This window comes from Chaetodon trifascialis, chromosome 11, assembly GCF_039877785.1.
Source record: "Chaetodon trifascialis isolate fChaTrf1 chromosome 11, fChaTrf1.hap1, whole genome shotgun sequence".
Taxonomy (NCBI): domain Eukaryota; kingdom Metazoa; phylum Chordata; class Actinopteri; order Chaetodontiformes; family Chaetodontidae; genus Chaetodon; species Chaetodon trifascialis.
Window position 1 is genome coordinate 1,445,204 of NC_092066.1, and position 19,214 is coordinate 1,464,417.

General features: G+C 45.8%; 3 protein-coding genes across 4 annotated transcripts in view; all 3 read right to left on the bottom strand.

The window, feature by feature from the left end:
- Nucleotides 1-19,214, bottom strand: part of LOC139338735 (zinc finger protein 91-like) — a 299,694-nt gene that overhangs the window by 83,030 nt on the left and 197,450 nt on the right.
- saga (S-antigen; retina and pineal gland (arrestin) a) lies at nt 422-8,467 on the bottom strand. Of its 2 annotated transcripts, XM_070973698.1 has the most exons (16): nt 8,266-8,466; nt 7,120-7,193; nt 5,968-6,028; nt 5,134-5,178; nt 4,736-4,935; nt 4,586-4,645; nt 4,432-4,499; nt 4,160-4,295; nt 3,809-3,893; nt 3,600-3,672; nt 3,299-3,436; nt 3,136-3,213; nt 2,493-2,507; nt 2,076-2,128; nt 1,916-1,925; nt 422-829 (listed from the first exon to the last, which is right to left on the bottom strand). In XM_070973698.1, exons 2-16 carry the CDS (start codon nt 7,165-7,167, stop codon nt 706-708), a joined length of 1,194 nt encoding a protein of 397 aa, XP_070829799.1. In that variant the 5' UTR covers nt 7,168-7,193; nt 8,266-8,466; the 3' UTR covers nt 422-705. The 2 variants fall into 2 exon arrangements, with proteins under 2 accessions (XP_070829799.1, XP_070829798.1); XM_070973697.1 differs by lacking the exon at nt 2,493-2,507 and having other exon boundaries at nt 2,076-2,161; nt 8,266-8,467.
- cldn15la (claudin 15-like a) lies at nt 11,930-15,918 on the bottom strand. Its single transcript, XM_070973312.1, has 5 exons — nt 15,702-15,918; nt 13,968-14,132; nt 13,425-13,506; nt 13,166-13,273; nt 11,930-12,005 (listed from the first exon to the last, which is right to left on the bottom strand). Exons 1-5 carry the CDS (start codon nt 15,916-15,918, stop codon nt 11,930-11,932), a joined length of 648 nt encoding a protein of 215 aa, XP_070829413.1.

The window sequence follows — 19,214 nt, forward strand, 5'->3', positions numbered from 1 at the left end:
TCTTCATAACACTCAAACACTATTGAACTTCAGCCTGACTAAACCACCGTCTTTGCATCCTTCTGCTTCACACAGTCCATTTGTTGTGACTGGACAGATGAGCAGTGATGTTACTTCAAATCTAAAGAATCAGCAGCTGTGTTACCAAAAGAAGCAAAAATATGTGTACAGATTACAAGGAATCCCTTACTCTACTCAAGGACCAGATCAGTGGTTTCGCATGTTAGCTTGCAAATACTAGCAAAAAGAAGTCATGTGGGAATCAGATTTAGCTGCAGTGTGAAATGTTGTTGCTACTATTAGCTTCCAACCACAATATTACTTCCTGAAGCTTAGCTGCTGCAGTGTGGGTGTTAGTCAGCAGGCGCAGTCCTCGCGGCTGTACAGACACTTAAAGCACATGTGAACTCATCAAACCTGCCGGTGAAGAACGTGGAGCATCGAGCAGCTTAAGAGACAGAAACTGTCCTCAGGAGGTGGTGGAGACCAAAGCAGAGTTAAAAGGACTCTTTGTTTAATCAGGTGTGCTAACATGTTAGCCCGAGCAAAAAATAAGATGGTGGTACTTTGCGTTCTTGGTGAAGTTCATCTACGTGGCGCTAAAACATGCTAAATCACAGACACGGTCCTTTAATTAATCAACTTCTAGCACAAACTCGGAGGCGACTCAAACTCCCAGCTGCCTTTGTTCCAGCCGCTGTCACTCTACTTCTCTTTGGGCGCCATGTCGTCACCACCCGACACGTTTCCATCTTCGTCGTCTTCATCGGCCATCCCCTTCAGGTAGGAGCGCTTGAACTCCTGGAACTCCATCTCCTCCTCTATCTCACTGCAGACAACACAGACACACCACAGCAGAGCCGTGAGCCGCTGGCGGAGGCACAGTAGTGGGAATCATCACGTCGGTGAATTCACAGCATGCTGTTTTACATTTTGTCTGCAGTTTCTGGCCAGTTTTGTCTTCTCCTGTTGACCACGACTCCCAACATCCGACCAGCTAAACATTCTGTCATGTGTGCTGCTAATGGTGGCTGGGATTTCACAGTCTGGGTCAGTTTTTGGATGAATTCAGCAGCTACAGCACCGCGTTCTGTTCATCAATTCAACTGTGACACATTTTGAAATTCACACCTCTGACTGTCAACAGCAGCAGAGACCAAACGGACATGATGCCTCAGTCCAGAAGAGTCCTGTTTTTCTTTGTTATGTAACGTCATGTCCATGTAGGACATCTTGAAAATGGGAATACAGAATTGTCTGAATCTTCCCATTCGTCCAGGTCATGGTTCTTCTAACTGCTTTCAAAGGAACCTGGACTTTTTTGAGGTTTAGAAGATGTTTCTCCTCTCATCCAGGAGGCTTCTTCAGTTCTAACTGACTGTGGGGAGACCCAAGCATTGATCCTCTAGCCGGATCGTTCACACCTTGAGATCATCATGTGAGTCATTGGGGTCACATGAGTGATGGTGTGAGTGGGTGTTAAGCCGCCGTGGGAGAGATCTCAAAGCTGTTCCAGTTCCAGTTTGACATGAGAAGCTTTTCAAATCTTTGAATCCCTGCCCAGGAGGCTAAACACCCATTCACACCATGACTCACGCGACCCTAATGACCCTAAAGATGGCTGCGTGTGACCTCAACGACTCTCAAAGTGTGAACGATCCAGCAAGAGGATAAATGGCCGGGACTCCCCACCAGACGGTTTGGACTGAAGAAGCCTGATCGTCTCTCAACAGGACGACCGGCCACAATGAAACAGTCATTCATTCATTCATTCATTCATTCATTCATTCATTCATTCATTCATTCATTCATTCATCCAGAACTCCACAGGCCTGATGCTCGTTTCACAGGCAAACGAGATTAGAACACATTCAAAGGATTTTCTTTCTTTCTTTTTGGTTTGGAAGCCTCTTACCTCTCCTTCACTGTCAGCAGCAAAATAAAACAGAAACACCAAAAGGTTCAGATTCAGACTGACGGTCATCTGTCCGTTACACACATGAAGAAATGGAGTAACACACATACACACACACACACACACACACACACGCAGAGTGAAATGTGTGTTTCCTTACCTGCATCAGGTTTAGGATGCATGAGTTTGAAGGGAACTTCCAGGCCGACCTCACTGCAACACAAACACAAACCCAAACTAACGTCTCTCACGTCAGCTAATTATCATATGAACAAAACATGTTCAACAAAGAGTTCACCTTGATAAATATGTGAAAAAAAGATTAAAAGCTTCGAAAGGTTTAAAATAATATCTCACTGTCATTTTAAAGGTGGAGGAAGAGACTCGAGGCGGCCATGTTTGTTTTCTGTAGTAAAGACCTCTCAGAGGCAGGAAGGAAAACATCTCTGCTGAACTACTTTCTGTCATTTTGTGCTAAAAGTAATGGGATGGCACATCACACACACACACACACACACACACACACACACACACACACACACACACACACACTCAAAGTGAACAGACATCGACCCACCTTGATCCCATAATCCTGTGAGCGTAGCAGAGACCAAGAAGAGAAATAGGAAGCGATTTTGAACAGTTTGATGAACACAAACGAACACACAGCAAACATTTGAAATCCTGCAGCAGTCAGGAGGCGGTGAGTTCAAGGTCCACCCAAAATAAGACGAGTTTATGCAACAAGATATAACAAGTTAATAATAAGAAAATCTTAGTTAAACCTGTAAGTACTGATTTCTTTGGTGATTTAGGGGCAGCAGGAGTTATTTATTTCCACATCCAGCAGTTCAGACAACACGATCGTTGATTTGGAGACGTGTTTGTGTTGCCGGATCAGTGTCAGTCTGTTTTTGGTCTCTACCAACTCCTGAGAGAAACATCCAGCCCAGCGGGCAGAATGAAGTGACGTAGTTCAGATGAGCGGTACAGGTGTATGAGTCTCTCATGGAGGATGTGATAGTGGTGGTGTGAACGCTGTGTGACGCTCGTCAAAGCACGTCTCTGGAGAGCATTGCTTTTCATGACGCTAACAATTTGGTGTTTGTGCCAACACTAACCAGACTTTAACCACAGCACTGTCACAGCATAAAACTGAAAACTTAAACGTAAAGTTTCAACATGTCCGTGGTTACGTGACAGCTGATAGACCGACTCACCCTCCGATGATGAGCTTCACCATGACTCTGTATGAAACCATGATTCCCAAAACTTCCTTCAGCACACCTTCCTTGATGCTGAAAGAGAAGACGATTAAAACGAGTCAAATCGCCACGCGTGAGTCGCACTGAGGAGGCGGCTGCGTCTCTGATGGTCGCTCACATGCTGGACGAGGCCAGATTGGTGTCTTCATGCTTCAGTTTGCCGTCCAGAGCGATGCCGCGCCTCTCCCTGTTGTAGGCCAGCAGAGGCAGCAGCGTGTAGTCCTTCTGCAGGGACGCTCCCGGAGACACAGAGTCCCTGGGACACGGAGACAGAGATAGACATTAAACAGCACAAAAAAGCAACCAAGAGCTACACCAACACCTAACCCATTTCTTGGTTTAAACCAGTTTATCCTGTAATCCCAGTGAAAAGTGAACGGTCCAGAACAGAAGGGGCACTGATGTTGAAAAGCACATACCCGGGCTCCTCGATGGCCACACACTTGACGTAGCTGTCATTGGAGTACAGCACCACCGTGGCGACCTGATCCACTGAGGACGACAAGAGGAGTCACAGAGGAGTGTGTGTGTGTGTGTGTGTGTGTGTGTGTGTGTGTGTGTGTGTGTGCGCGTGTGTGTTTGCATGTCCTTCCTCCAACAATGAAAACGAAATGAACGTCGTGTTTACCAGAGACGACGATGTTCTTGACGTTTTTGTTGGAGCTGTTCGTGACGCTGACGTGCACTTTGATGGGCTCGCCGTGGTAGTATATCTGAAAACAGCATCAGCGGTCAGAGGACGTGAGCAACAGATTAGCTTCTCATATGTTTGTCCTTTCAATGGAGGCAGGAACAGATTACGTAAAAACTGATGTCAAAGGATGTAAAAGGCAGAAAGCAGTGGCTGTTGTCATTTCAGAAGCAGCTGTGAGGAGTTATCACGTGAAGAACACAGCTGGTTTACAGAAAGTACTGATGTGCACTGAAATAAAACGCCTCTTTTCAGTGTCTGTGAAGCTCACGATGTGAAGGAGCCCACCTCTTTGTCCAGACTGGCCTTGACATGAAGCGGTTTATCCGACATGACGAAGTCCCTGCTGGTTTCAACAGAGGGCGCCACTCCCTCGCTCTCTGGAGCATATTGAACCTTCCTGATCATCAGCTTCACGGTGCTCCTGTTGGACAAAGCAGAGAAAATGAACACAAAGTCTGGCTCAGACTGTTTCCTCATACTGACTCGGCGTCGTTTCGGTGCCACCCTGCACCTCTCTTCCGATCGTGTATCACCTGCACAGGTGAGCAGAGACTCACCTTTTGCGTATTTTTGCGTCCTGGCTCTCAGCGCTGAACACTTTGATCTCAAACTCCACAGCACATTGCTACAGGAGGAGAGAGGAGAGGCGTCAGCATCCTGTGACGTGTTCGCCCCATCAGCACCGCTTTGAGTCCTCAGTCTGGATCTTACCTTGCCGACATCATGGGGTGCTGGCTGGAGAGCCACTGAGCAAGGCAGGTTGTCAGGAAACTGAAACACACGGGCAGTCAGCAGATCAGAGTTTACTTACTTTGGAGGCTGATTGGAGGATTTCTGCTTGCTGGCCAATCAGCGTCTCACCTCGAAGAAGAACGGGTAGGCGTTGTCTCCCAGCTTGCGCAGCAGTTTGGCCTGTATCTTGGTGTGGATTCCCTTCTCGCGGTCCTGCAGAGGCGGGTACACCTGGCGGGTTGACAGGTACAGCTCCCGGCGGAAGGCGATTCCCATCACATCCATGTCATCTCTGCCGTAGCGAAAGGTGCAAGACAGGGTGACGAACGCTGGAGGACAGAGGACAGACGGCATGACGGTGAGCATCAGGTGTCATTCAGGACACCTGTCCAGGACACCTGTCCATCCTCAGCGTGTACGATGTATGTATGTATGAGGTGAAAGAATGGAACCTTAATGAGGTGTGTGTGTGTGTGTGTGTGTGTGTGTGTGTGTGTGTGTGTGTGTGTGTGTGTGTGTGTGCTGACCTTTCCTCCCCTGCAGAGCCTCAGGATCAATGATGATGACGCCATCTAGTGGTAAAGAGAAAAGATCAAAGCTCTTTAAGCGCTGAAAATAAAAGAAACTTTGTAAACTTTGACCACAGGTTAAATACAGACAAAAACATTTCCAAACGCTCAAAGGAACGTGTCGGGCCAGTAGGTGGCGATAAAGTCACATTTCTGGTGCCTCACTGGGAGCCTCTGGGATTTTACCTGACCCTCCCAGAATGTGGTTGGTCATCAAAGGTGTAAACAGAAAAGCAGAATGTTGGATGTGACTCAAACAAACGTTCAGCGACGCCGTGCTGAATGTTGACGTTTACGTTACGGTTGTTTGCTCGGTTTACCGCTCGTAAAGGTCCGGTGAAACGCCACGAAAGACGTGGATCATCTTGAAACAAGATGGTACGTTATTTCCGTTCAGCTGTCTTATGTGAAACCGTTAATGCTGATTTAACCAGTGTTTATCGTGTTGTTTGTCGCTGTGACTTTAAATCATCACCACAGGTTTAAAACATTAGCTAATGTTACACCGTTTCCACCATAAAGCGACTCGGCTCCTCCTGACCTCAGACGGTTAACAAGACATTTTTCTGGCGTTTTCCTTCAATTTCCTGCATTTCTCACCCTTGTGATCATAAACTTTTGGTACTCGATAAAAGCTCCTTGTGGTTTCTCAGTTTGATCAATTTGAACAACCGCAAACAATAAAAAATCAGCTTTGTCAGCGTGTGTTATCACGCTTCCTGAGCAGAAAATCACTTCCCGCCCTCCATCTGAAACAAGCTGTTGGTGGATGTTTTCAGGAGGTGAACTCACCCACTGGATCCACAGAGTCAATACGGTCGACAAAGTCTCTTTTCCCCATGTAGACTCCAACCTGCAGCAGAAGAGGAGAGACGGTGAAAGTCTGCAGCATCGCGACGGCAGAGAGAGGTTTTTAAAATGTTTTCAATGTTACCATGAAGTCAGATCTGCTGATTCAATGCCTCAGAGGAGCTCTGATAAAGTCAGTTTTCTCTGTTCATTCATTTTATATCAGTGGAACCATCTTCTGAGCAGAAGCCTGTAAACTGATCCCTGCATCGAATCCACATGAACATCAGCTCAAACACTAAACATCTGCTCAGACATCACCTGTAACGTGACATCAAGCTCAGTTCGGCTCACGCTGTCGTGACTTTGTGCCGACCTCGTCAGGATCGGCCGGACGAGCAGCTGATCCGCTTTACAGAATTAAATGCAGTGAGACGGAAAATGTCATTGAAAGACCAACATTTACTGATCGGCCGTGTCTGAGCTCCTCGTCCTCTGCGGCGTCGGACCAGCGCGAGCAGCAGACGCTTCAAAACAACGGCTACGAGTCAGATAAAATGTGATCCTCATGAGCTCAAACAGCATTTCTTTTGTCAAACAGGAAGAAATCTGCCCTCATCATAACGAGCACGTGGAGGCCGTGAAGAGTTCCTCACAGTCTACCTTCTGCTGCAGTGACAGACGGGTTGCCAGGTTTGACTTCTAGAGTCAGCTAAATCCAGCTGGTTCGAGCTGGTTCAGTTTTTTAACTGAATTTTATTGATGTAGCACCAAATGACAGCAAAAGTTATTCTACGACACTTTCCATGTAGAGCAGGTCTCATTTACAGAGAGCCTCCGCTGCCTCATTCCCACCCTTAACAACAATCACAGCTTTGGAGCATCTGGAGCATCTGGAAGGTGGATTTCGCTCTTTTGACGGAGGAGTTTCCCTCCTGCTTCTAGTCCTGGATGCACAGACATGGAAGTGGTGTCCAGCTTCATGTCTACCTCTGGTTTCCATGCGTAGCAACAGGACTTCCACATGGTACACTCTGAAGAACATAACCGTGCTCAAACAGCCGACTGCTCATCTCATCGTGGACGTCTGCAGCAGTTCAGACCTTTGCTGAGGGTCTGCTGGCTGACAACGTTCATCTGAGGAGCTTCACTCACCGACTTGTCCTTGCAAATCTTCTTGAAAACAACATTTTTTGGGCTCATGTTGATGCAGATGGAGTCAGCAGCACCTGATGGAGAAAGCGAGAGACATCTTCAAACACCAAGTCGAAGCTCTCATCCTGCTTTTGTGTCTCCCTGACACAAACCTGCTGGATGTAGGAAAGTTCACTCTGTTGAACAGTAAACAAGGATTTTTTTTCAACTGTAACACGAGCAAAGAAGCATTAATTCCCTAAACTGATTGGACAATAAAATGAAACCATTTGTTAGGATTAAACAAACTGTCACCTGTTCAGGTACAGACGGGGCGGCTGCAGCTAGCTGTTAGCATGCTAACAGTTCATATCTCTGCAGCACAACACACAGATGTCTTTGACAGACAGTCACAGCTGATCATTTCAGTTCATTTTCACAACTAAATTTCTGGCCTTATCCTTCACGTTTCACCTTTAATTAAAACATGAATCATTATCTAGAAGTCCAGCCAAAGCCCAGAAGCTCCACAGTCCTGAAGAACATCTCCAGTCAGGCTCACTTCAGGGCTGCTGGATCACGTCGTACTTTCTGTTTTTTGGTGACGGTCTGGATAAATGATTTCTACTGGCTGAGTTAATGGAGTTGAGACGACTGAGAGACTTGAACGCACTTAACTCTGCTGAGCTTCTTAATCCTTTTAAAACCTTCTCAGACACGTTTCACATCTCCTCACTGAAAACCACACAGACAAAACAATCAGAGAAATGTCAATTTCATGGAAAATCTGGAAAACTGATCCAATGTTCAAGGTTTCACGACAAGCTGAAACAACAGTTTAAAGGTTTAATCACAGCAGAACAGATCAAATCAACTCCGTTTTATCTATATTGACCAGAATCAGGCTCATCAGCAGCAACACATCAAACGTTTTATCCTCTGATCTGGAAAGAAAATTCAACATTTTTAAGTCTTTCTGTTTGTTTCTGAGTCTCAAAAATCACATTTTCTTAAAAGAAGTGAGCAAATCTGACTAACACATAAATCAGCTTCTTCCCACAGAAGTTTCTGGTTCAGAGTTTAAAGATGGTGGTGGATTAAAAAGCAGACAAAAGGACTTAAACATGTCACATCTGTGGAGACGTTTTTCGAATCGGAAAAACTCACCTGTGTCTCAGAGGTGGAGGTGTGTTGTCAGATCGGAGGGCGGCGGCGGTCCGAGAAGCTCTATATGTAAACGCCTGCTGTCCGTCACAGCCTCCCTCAGCCACGTCAGCCAATCAGGTGACCCGGCTGTGAACTTTGACCAACCCTCAGTGCTCAGCGCTCGCCCCTCGTCCTCGTCCTCCTCGTCCTCCTCAAAGCAGAGCAGACAGACAGACGGATGCAGAGTTCCTGTGAATGAGCCGACTGAGAGGATTGAAGCTGGTTCCCCTTCAGTCAGCATAACAGAGCCAGATTAGACAGAGGGAGGGAGGGAGGGAGGGAGGGAGGGGGAGGGAGAGGGGGAGAGGGAGGGAGGGAGGGAGAGGAGGAGGGGGAGAGACAGGGAGAGAGAGAGGGAGGGAGGGAGGGAGGGAGGGAGAGAGAGGAGAGAGAGGGAGGGAGAGAGAGGGAGGGAGAGGGAGGGAGAGAGGGACAGGGGGAGGGAGGGGGAGAGAGAGGGAGGGGGAGGGAGAGGGGGAGAGGGAGGGAGGGAGAGGAGGAGGGGGAGAGAGGAGGGGGAGAGAGGAGAGAGAGGGAGGGAGAGAGAGGGAGGGAGAGGGAGGGAGAGAGGGAGAGGGGGAGGGAGGGGGAGAGAGAGGGAGGGAGAGAGGGAGGGAGAGGGAGACAGAGAGGGAGAGAGAGAGAGGGAGAGAGGGGGAGGGAGGGAGGGAGGTGGAGAGGGGGGAGGGGGAGGGAGGGAGACAGAGAGGGAGGGGGAGAGAGAGACGGAGGGAGGGAGACAGAGAGGGAGGGGGAGAGAGAGACGGAGGGAGAGAGACAGGGAGAGAGACAGAGAGGGAGGGGGAGAGAGAGAGGGAGAGAGAGAGAGGGAGGGGGAGAGAGAGGGAGAGGGAGAGAGAGAGAGAAGGAGGGGGGGGAGAGAGAGGGAGAGAGGGAGAGAGAGAGAAGGGGGAGAGAGGGAGAGGGAGGGGGGGAGAGAGAGGGAGAGAGAGAGTGAGAGGGAGGGAGGGGGAGAGGGAGAGAGAGAGGGAGAGTGAGAGAAGGAGGGGAGAGAGAGAGAGAGAGAGAGAGAGAGAGGGAAAGAGGGGGGAGAAAGAGAGAGGGAGAGGGAGGGGGAGAGAGAGAGTGAGAGAGAGAGTGAGAGAGAGAGGGTAGAGGGAGGTAGAGGAGGTGCAGAGAAAGCACAAAGCTGCGTTCAAACAACAGAAACACATGAAACGTTCTGCTCACTGATCATCCTCCTCCAGCTCTGCACGATGGGCGTATTTTGATAGAAATGTTTGTTTTAAAGCTTGTCTGGTTGTTTTTTTTTCTCTGCCTTCATTCTGGAAACATGTTCAGTTAAAAAGCACGCTGCTGGTTTCACACCTTCTCTTCAGCTTTAGTTTGTTTTGTTGAATCAGGAAGTGGTTTGAATCTGTTGGCCGGCGCCCTGCTTGTGTGTCGTACCTGCTGTAAAGGCAGAAACCCTCCCTGAGAGCATACAGGTGAATCAACACGTCTCTGAGACTGAGACTGAGCGTAAACCTCCACGACGGCAGGACTTACTGCATTAGCCTGCAGCGGTTTGAGCTGGTGAAACTGGTGACTGACAGCACACTGTGTCAGTGAATGGGCCAAAGCACCGATCTGGATCAGACACCCCCGTTCTGTATTCAGATGACAGACGTCATCAGAGACAAAATGAGGAGAACATTCCACAAACAACGTCCCCACACCGACCTGAACCACCGACCTGAACCACCGACCTGAACCACCGACCTGAACCACCGACCTGAACCACCGACCTGAACCTGGATGCAGATGTATGTAGGTAAGTATGTGGACACCTGAGCTGCTAACATGATCCCAGAACCACGGGCCTTAACTCTGCATTTAGCTGCATTTAGGTTTCTCATTTTCTCCTTATTTAAAAAAGAGATAAAAGATTTTCTGAGTTAATGAGATCCAATTTTGATATTGGATAGAAAAAAAACATGAAATAAATTAAACTGTAGAAAAAAGAAGTTTGTGATGAATTCTGCTGTGAAATGTAAAAAATGACTTACAGTGAAAGTCTGTTTGGCTGCAAATCGCTGAAAAAAATGAGAATTCATAGTCGGAAACATTTAATGAACCATTTACTACGTGAAAGCAGCACATCGACGGGTCTCCTCCTGTTTCTAAATGTGTGGTGGAAACAAATCTTTGTTATCTCAGCAGAGACATTTTGGACGTCCTCATTCACTTCAACACAAGCCAGAGTTTTCTGGGAACAGAATATTTAGAGAAACAACGTCTCCAGGAGTCCACAGAAAGCCTCCGTTTGAACCATGTTCGTCAGAAAAATGAGGATGTGTTCAGACTTTTGATATCCAGAGTTCGTTCTGAGGCAACCTGAAGGTTGAGCAGCAGGTTTTATCCAGTCTGCAGTGTGTGTGTGTGTGTGTGTGTGAGTGTGTGTGTGTGTGTGTGTGTCTATTCATAGGCAGAGCAATGCTGTGGAGCTTTAATCCACTGTTCTGCCTGTCAGCAGGTAAACAGACACAGGTGGATTATTGGCCTGCAGTGCATTAATCATCAATATTACACAGGAGATTACAACACACACACACACACACACACACACACACACACACACACACACACACACACACACACACACACACACACACTAGTGCCCCCAGGGTTCAGGACACCAAACAGCAATACGAAGATGCAAAGAGACACCAAATAAACGAAAAACGGATGAGAGGCCACTGCAAGTCTGATCACTGCAAGTAATCCGTCCATGATTGTTCTACTGGATTATATTTTCAACCACCAGTGGCACCAGTTTGCCAGTTTGAGAGGCGGCACAGGATGAGTTCGCTTGTAATGAGTCACATTAACAAACCTGACAGTCTTCCTGTGTGCGCTCACAGCTGCTGTGTATTTATTAGTTGTGTGTTTGCGGCTTTCAACAATGTAAAGAATAAAGTTAAAATAAAGCGACGTCCATGTTTCTGTGACGTCTGCCGAACACTTACAGCTGAAACGAGGGGCTGATATTCGACCAATCAAAAGTCAGAGAGCTAAAACTCATCATCGTGCTGTCATATAGTTCAACTAGAGATGAAAACAGAAACTATTCTACTGTAAAATGTTTTCATAGACTTTAAACACATCAGCTATTCAGCCAGTTTATTAATACATAAAATATAAAAAAAAACATTAATTACAACTCACAATGTGCAGAAATATGTGCATCAAAACACAGATGCAGACACTTCCCCTTAAAAAAACAACCCAAAATATCATCTGTCATGTAATACAAAGTTTATTCAGGTAATAATGAACTCGTCAATCATCAATGAATCTCTGAGGATCCAGATTTCAGGTTTCACATCAAAAACACTTTAAAAAAATAAGCAAACACTCCAAAAGGACAGAAAAGGAACATCATTAGCTGTGAATGGAAAGGACAGGTGGAGGACAGGGTGTGTTTGCAGCACATGTAAAGGTGTGTGTGTGTGTGTGTGTGTGTGTGTGTGTGTGTGTGTGTGTGTGTGTGTGTGTGTGTGTGTGTGTGTGCGCGTGCGTGCGTGCATGCGTGCGTGTCTTCGTCTTCTGGAGACAGACAGCTGACCCCCTGTGGCGTCAAACCTTTGTGATCTTAAGTTAGGACCGTCAGGCCCAGGCGTGCTCAGACGTAGGCTGTGGGCTTGTCTGGATCGGACACAGCTTTGTAGACCTTCTGTGCACCCTTTGCCGGGTAAACGCTGCAAAACAAGAGGGACGAAGTCAGACCCGAACTCGTCAAACCCAAACTGTACATGGTTAATACGACTGTTAGAAACCACCAAACGACACGTTAGACCTGAGCCAGCATGCAGAGGCTGTCAGCGAGGGCCGAGCCCCGTGTTTTATCTGAGTCTCAGGTATCAAAACTTCCCACCAGCGAAAAGTCTGCATCCTGCTCGCTGTTCAGTCAGAATCCTCTCTTCTGATTGGCTGCTGACAGCTGGAGGTCGTACGACCGTCCAGTTCAAAAGCAGATTAGCAGACTTCAATAAGCTGAGAGCGTCGGGTCAGCCAATAGAAACGAGTCGCTCTGCTCTCGGCTTCTGTCGCTGTTTGAGCTTGAGTCGACTGATTACATGACGTGATGTTTACAGGAAAACTGGACCGTGAGCCATCAGCGGATTGACGAATAACACACCGAACTGTCATGTCCTCATTTGAGCTGCACTTAAAGGAGGATTTATGGGAATCTACTGGCAGAAGTGGAATAAAATAATCAGAATTATGTTTTCATTCATGTAGCATCACCTGAAAATAAGAACCATGGTGCTCTTTCCATCACACACACTTCCACAGAGTCCACTGTGTTGCACTGCCATGTTTCTACAGTAGCCCAGAAGGGACAAACCAAACACTGACTGAGGGACTGAAGGCAGCAGGAGCGTCTCCTTCTCACTCTTAAAGGTGGTGGTGAAGGTATTCATTTGGTTGCAATCTGGACCCTCACCACTAGATGGCACTGAATCCTACACGCTGGACCTTTAACCCTGCAGAAAATCTAGTCTGTGCTGAGCTCCAGTGGTGTACAGGTGTACTCACTGTTGGGTGTGGTTACAGGTGCAACAGAGCACACCTCTGACTACAACAGACCAAAAATACTTTCAGAAATATGAGCATCAATGTTTTATGTGCAATAATCTGTGCAATCCATCCTGTACATAACAGTCTGCAAATACAATTCATAATTTAAGATAATGCTTATTTTATTACACTCTTTTGTATATACTTGCTGTTTTTAATCCTAATCTATCTTTTACTGGTGCTGCTGTAAATTGGAATTTCCCCCTGCGGGCCGAATAAAGGTATATTGAATTGAATTGAATTGAATTTATCCTTTTGAAATGATAGATTCATGTACCCTTGTTGGGGTGACAGCCTCCTGCAGACACAGCAGAGTAAACCTCCACCCAGTAAAGCCAGAAGGCCTCCGGTCCATCCAATGTAGAGGCCAGCGCCGATCTCATACCTGCAAACACATGACAGAGTGAAACAACCTGCACACGCACGACACACATCGACACATAAGCCCTCGTCCCGTCTTGAAGAACCATGCTGTTTATCATTAATGCTGTTCGATCAGTCTAAACGTCTGACGGATGCGTGTCGAGTCGACTCACCTCACGCCACCGTAGTACGGATCGTGGAACTCCTGCACGATACTGTTGGCGTACCAGGAAATTGCTGTCATAGTGCACAGACCTGCAGCACACAAACCGCCATGTTTTCGCATTATTGATGAACAAACACTGCTGTATTTCTTTGGATGTCTCAAACTGCTGGTACATTGAAGCTGTGATTCATGTTTGCCTATTCTTCATATTTATTGACTTTTTTCACATATTTCTGTTTTTCTTTATTTTTCTTTATTTTCCTTTGCTACTCTTAAAATCTTATTTCTATTTCGAAAAAAATCTATTGATGTTTTCAAATTAAAATGCCTTCCGGCATAATCTTCCCATTTTTCTAACAGGCTTTTAATGTGAAATACCTGCAGGAAGTTTTCAGTTTCACTGTTGGTAACTTAAGGTCACACAAAAGAGCAGCGAGGTAGAAGCAATAAATCAACGACGTGTGTCTCTCAGTTCTGAGCTTAAAAAATAAAAGGAGCTTTTAAAAGCCAGACCTTCGTCAGGACACTGGGTTTGTTTTCTCGGACTCACCGGCCAGGATGCTAATCAGGCCTCCAGCCAAGGCGAGCTTGGCCTTGGATTGGTCGTTGGCCGAGCCGATCTTGATGCACTTCACCCCGAGCAGAGCAACGATCATGGAGCAGAGGCCGAGCAGCAGGGCGATGATCATCAGAGCGCGACACGCCTGCACGTACACTGCACAGAGGGAACATATCTCATCACATCACCATGAATCGATCCGACCTATCCCACGATCAGAGTCTCTGCTGCTCAGGTCGTGGAGAAACTTCACAGCCATCATGTTTATTGTCTTGCTCTTCCTCAAAACCTGTCAGCTTTGGTGCCGCTCTCGGAGGGAAAATGGGATTTCAAGAATAACGGAGCAAAAGTTTGAGAAATAAAAGTTTTTTTACAAAAACAGAAAAAGGAAAGGGAGGAACTGGAAGTGTGTGTGTGTGTGTGTGTGTGTGTGTGTGTGTGTGTGCGTGTGCGTGTGCGTGTGTGTGTGTGTGTGTGTGTGTGTTATGACCTCTAATGGTCATAAAAACCTCTTTATGAGCGTCAGAGTTTCAGGAGAGACAAAGCAGGTAACACTGAATGACACGTTCAGCTTCAGTGACTCCATCAGATAAGTTATATAAGACAAGTGACACACTTCCTGTCCACAGCTAGCGTTTCTGACCAATCGCAGGCTTTTGTTTCAATGATGCAGCGGTTCGTCGATTTTTACAAAGTCATCCAAAAGTTTCAGAATCTGTGAGGCTGCAGGAGTTTCAGGAAAATGATTCGCAACACTTTTAGGATTTTTCAGCTTGACGGAGCTTCAACAAATGACTGGAACAAGATGGCCGTCTGTGTGTTTGATGCCCTCAGACCGAGTGAAAAAATATCACTGTAGCATTACGACCGAAGGGAAAAGTGCTGCTGTGACAACATTTCTACGACCAAACAAGACAATTCAAATCACTTCTGATTGGCTGCATACAGACTTTTCACATTTAAACCCAGTAAATACAGATATACGTAACACAGACAAAGACAAACCAAAGGGAAAGCGGAGCTACGCTAACAGCAGCCTCTGTTCAGTCGAGAGGAGTTTCCCTCCATTTCACTGTCTGTGGAGGGCGAGGCTCAAAATGGCGCCCACAAAATAATCTTGTCCTCTCTGAAACATCAAGTGGAAATAAAACATTAAATTAATAAATTCACTATTATTAAAGCAATATGTAATCTACATAGCCGTGACCTAGTTTTATGTGTTGTAATTGTTTGTAATAAATGGTGACAGGATCTGATCTTTATTTTTGGTTTTTAGGCGGGAAGCTTCGGGCGGTAAAATGCACCAAACCTTTGGACGAGGACTTGTGAAATAGTGCCACATGGCAGGCTGGCATAGTTTCTGCACAACAGGTTTAGAGCTCCACTGAACATCCAGTGAGGATCAAAAAGTGAGAATTAAATAGTTTTAAACTCATTTTTCTAAGGAAATGTCAAAGGACATTAAATACGAACTTACGTTTTATCGTATCTGTCTGCCTTCATTCTGTCCTTTTATCCTGTTTTATTCGGCATCTTTCAACAATCTTTCCACTTCATGTATAAGCTACATTAAAGACTTCGAGTGTCTTTGCTTTGATGGGAAATGATTGTTTTCTGTCGAGGCATCTACAAGTCTTAAATTTGTGATGTTTGTACTCTGAGAGGGCAACCGTGCATCTTCTACTTTAAAAACAGAAGGTTTCAGAACTCATTGGTCAGTCTTACCGGGGAGGTTGAGCATCGATTCAAAGTCTCGGCACTCGGCCATGCCGGCGCTGTTCTCGGCACAGGCGTGCCACAAGTTCTGAAATTCTCTAATGGAGATGATGATGTCGCCGTGCACAGAGGAAATCTTCCAGTAGTCGTTGGCCAGTGCCACTCCGGTGGCCAGCCAGCTGATTAAACATATGACGAACCCAATCGCTTCGACGGCCGTTGACATGATGGCGACTTTTCCAGAAAACTCTTAAGATGAAACGGCAGAGACGCTCAGAAGAAATCCAACTTCCACAGAAGGTCAGTGAAGCCTTCCAATCTTCAGAATGTGTAATGAGAGCAGGCTCACGAGGCCTCAGTGGCTGACGTCTGACGCTGGTCGGGGTGTTGGAGGCTCTGGTCTCTCTCCTTCAGTTAGCTCCAGTTCATCTGATGTCTGAGGCTCGAAACAGGAGGACTTTACACTCTGCCAGGGGCCATAAAATGCGCCGCTCCCTGTAGTTCCCCCCCGTCTCTCCTCAGTATTAATGATGATGAGGATGACAGCAAGTCTTCAGCCACACCTTAAATAACCCTGATCGACACCGAAAGCTACAGGAACCAAACGTCATGGGTCAGTATGACAGAAAGTCCAAAAAGTACAACCAAGAGACGAAACAGCGCTCTCACAGATTCACACCAAAATGTAATATAGGAATAAAATCTGATTTAATATAAGATATAGAGTAAAATAATTGAATGCATGACATGAAGAGGCTGTGCAGTGACATTACTTGGTTGGCAGGCATTAATAACCTTGGATTCGTGGTTCGTTGTTGGGACATGTGGGTCAAGTGATGCTTACTGAGGGACACCTGATGATTTTCATAGCGTTGCCAGGTGGTGGACACTGTTGTTGTGGTGTGTTTCCAGCAGGCCATAGAGAGAGTTAGAGGTGGTGTTATTTGGTATGGTGGTACATTAAGGTTCCAGGGGGAGGGGGTCAGGCTAGATGGACGGGACAACAATACATTGGACGTAGACACGGGAGTTTGAGAAGTTGAGTATAGAGAACATATCCCACTCTGTTCTGTCAGTGTTCACTACTACTGCTACTACTGCTACTACTGCTACTACTGCTGCTACTGCTGCTACTACTGCCATACTCACTGTGCATTTTTTCTGTACATAATTCCGCATAAATATAAATGTTGCAAATAGAAATAAAGACTTGAGGGGATCTGATCACACAAACACCAGTTCAGCATTTCTTTCATTCTGTTGCTCCACATTAAATAATTTGTAAACTGGGGGGAAGTGAAACTCCAGCAACCTTTTCACCTCTCGTATTTCCGTCAATGAACCAGCTCACTGTTTATGAACATGGACAGAAGCAGAAGTCTCTGCAGCAGGATGTGAATAAACATTAAAACCTTTCACGTCCAAATAAGGAAGTCCAGTTTCAACCCTGCTGATGAGTCAAAGAATCAGGAGTGCAATAATGTCGACTAATGACACCATTTTTTTAATCAGTTCAGGAGTCAGGTTACACTGAAACTGCTCTTATAAAGAGACTGTGGATCAGTTCAGATGAACTATTCCACCGTGACTTTCAGTTCCTGCAGATTGATTTGATCATTTTTGAGGCTTCAGCGGAAAGGTTTCAGCTGCTAGAACTTGTGTGAATGTATTTTAAAATGGATAAATGAGGTTTCAGGCTAAAACAAACGGCTACAAAAAGCAAACAGTTGGCAGGCTGTTTGGCCTGTTCTCTGTTTTATAGCTTTATGATTGGAGACAGTTAATGTTTGATGATCACGAGTCCAAAGTCTGAAAGCTCACGCTCTTTCTGTCCCATCAGTCTGACAGAAACATGGTCACACTGAGCCACAACATTCACTCCGGGACACACAACAAATGCTGAATCAAACTGATCCAAATATATAATAAAAGTAAAATAAAAGTACACAAAGCATCACATTCATTCTTACTAAACAAGTTCTAATAAGACACACCGGACACACGCTTTGCAGCTACAGTAGAAATCCACCCTGAAACTATTTCTTCTGTTACGTCCAGAAAACCACGACTGTTGATAAAGTTGTTGTTGTCACCGTCAAGTGTGGCTACAAATGCTTCTTGACAGGAGTTGTGTAATGATTTTATTTCTCCATCATTCTTATTAAACTGTTTGTTAAAGTTTCCATTTATCTGTTTATTTCAGTCAAGATATCATGCTGTTCATGTTTATCCAGAGGCTGTGAATGGAGATTCAGACAGGAGTAAACCTGTTCATGAACGTCTCAGTTCACCCATTTCTAAAAGATTTTTCTTTTTCCTGTAGTTGTGTCTCTCAAGTCCAGGTTTTAAAATATGCTTTGGACTGAAATGCAGTGGGATTCATTGTGGTTTGTGTTGCACACAGTATTGAAAAATGACATCTGCTGTTGTGAGATTTCAGACTGTTGTGCTGTAAACATCACATCCTGGATAATCCTGAATGCTGACTGGAGTACTCTGACAGGTAACGTGGTATGCAGGTAAACACCTGATCCAGGTTCAGTTTCAACTCAAGTCACGCAGTCCGTGATGCAAACATACAATGAGTCATGATGCATTTATGGTGAAACAGTTCCAAAGATCAGTATTACTGTAACTACTGCACATCTGTAATTAAAACAGGGAACTGCTAACGGTTTCACCACGTAGAAGCTCGAGGAGGACAGGATAGGATGTAAGATCACCCATCACAGTAACCATGACATCAGCAAAAACACACAACCACTCATGAGACTGACAGCCATGTGTCACACACACACACACACACACACACACACACACACACACACACACACACACACACACACACACACTGTTCGTCAGCCCAATGACGGAGAATTTAATGTTGTTCTATTGACACAAATTCTACGTTCACGTTTACACTCATATTAAACACCGTTAGAAAGCTCAGATTCGCGTGAATCGATCGATGCAAACCATTTCAAGATACAATCACAACAGGAAGCTCAATAAACACCAACAGCAGAGGAATAACCATTTTTAAGAACATTGAGGCAGCTCACAGATTAGCATCTCTCAGTGATCCATAAATCAATTAAACGCTGACAAACACACACACACACACACACACACACACACACACACACACACACACACACACACAGAGGTCTAGAAGATCCACTGCAGTGAAGGTTTTTGGTCTAAAACATGAAAATAATCCACAGAAAGACATTTTCTCCTCTCACATTAGCAGGCTGTGCTCGTTCTCTGTGTTTTCCACAAACATAAACTGGCGCCATCTTGTCTCCAGTTCCTCTGTGGAGTCTCAGGGTGGAATTAACACCTCACTTGACCAATCACAGCAACTAGAGAAGCCAATAACATGAGTTGAACAGAAGGACTTTTCGATTTCAGGTGGGATGTGAACAGCTGTCACCCACCCATCCACCCCACTGTGGACTTTCGTGCTCTTTATACTGTGTCACCTGACATCCTCCTCTGCTCCTGTCATAATTACTATGA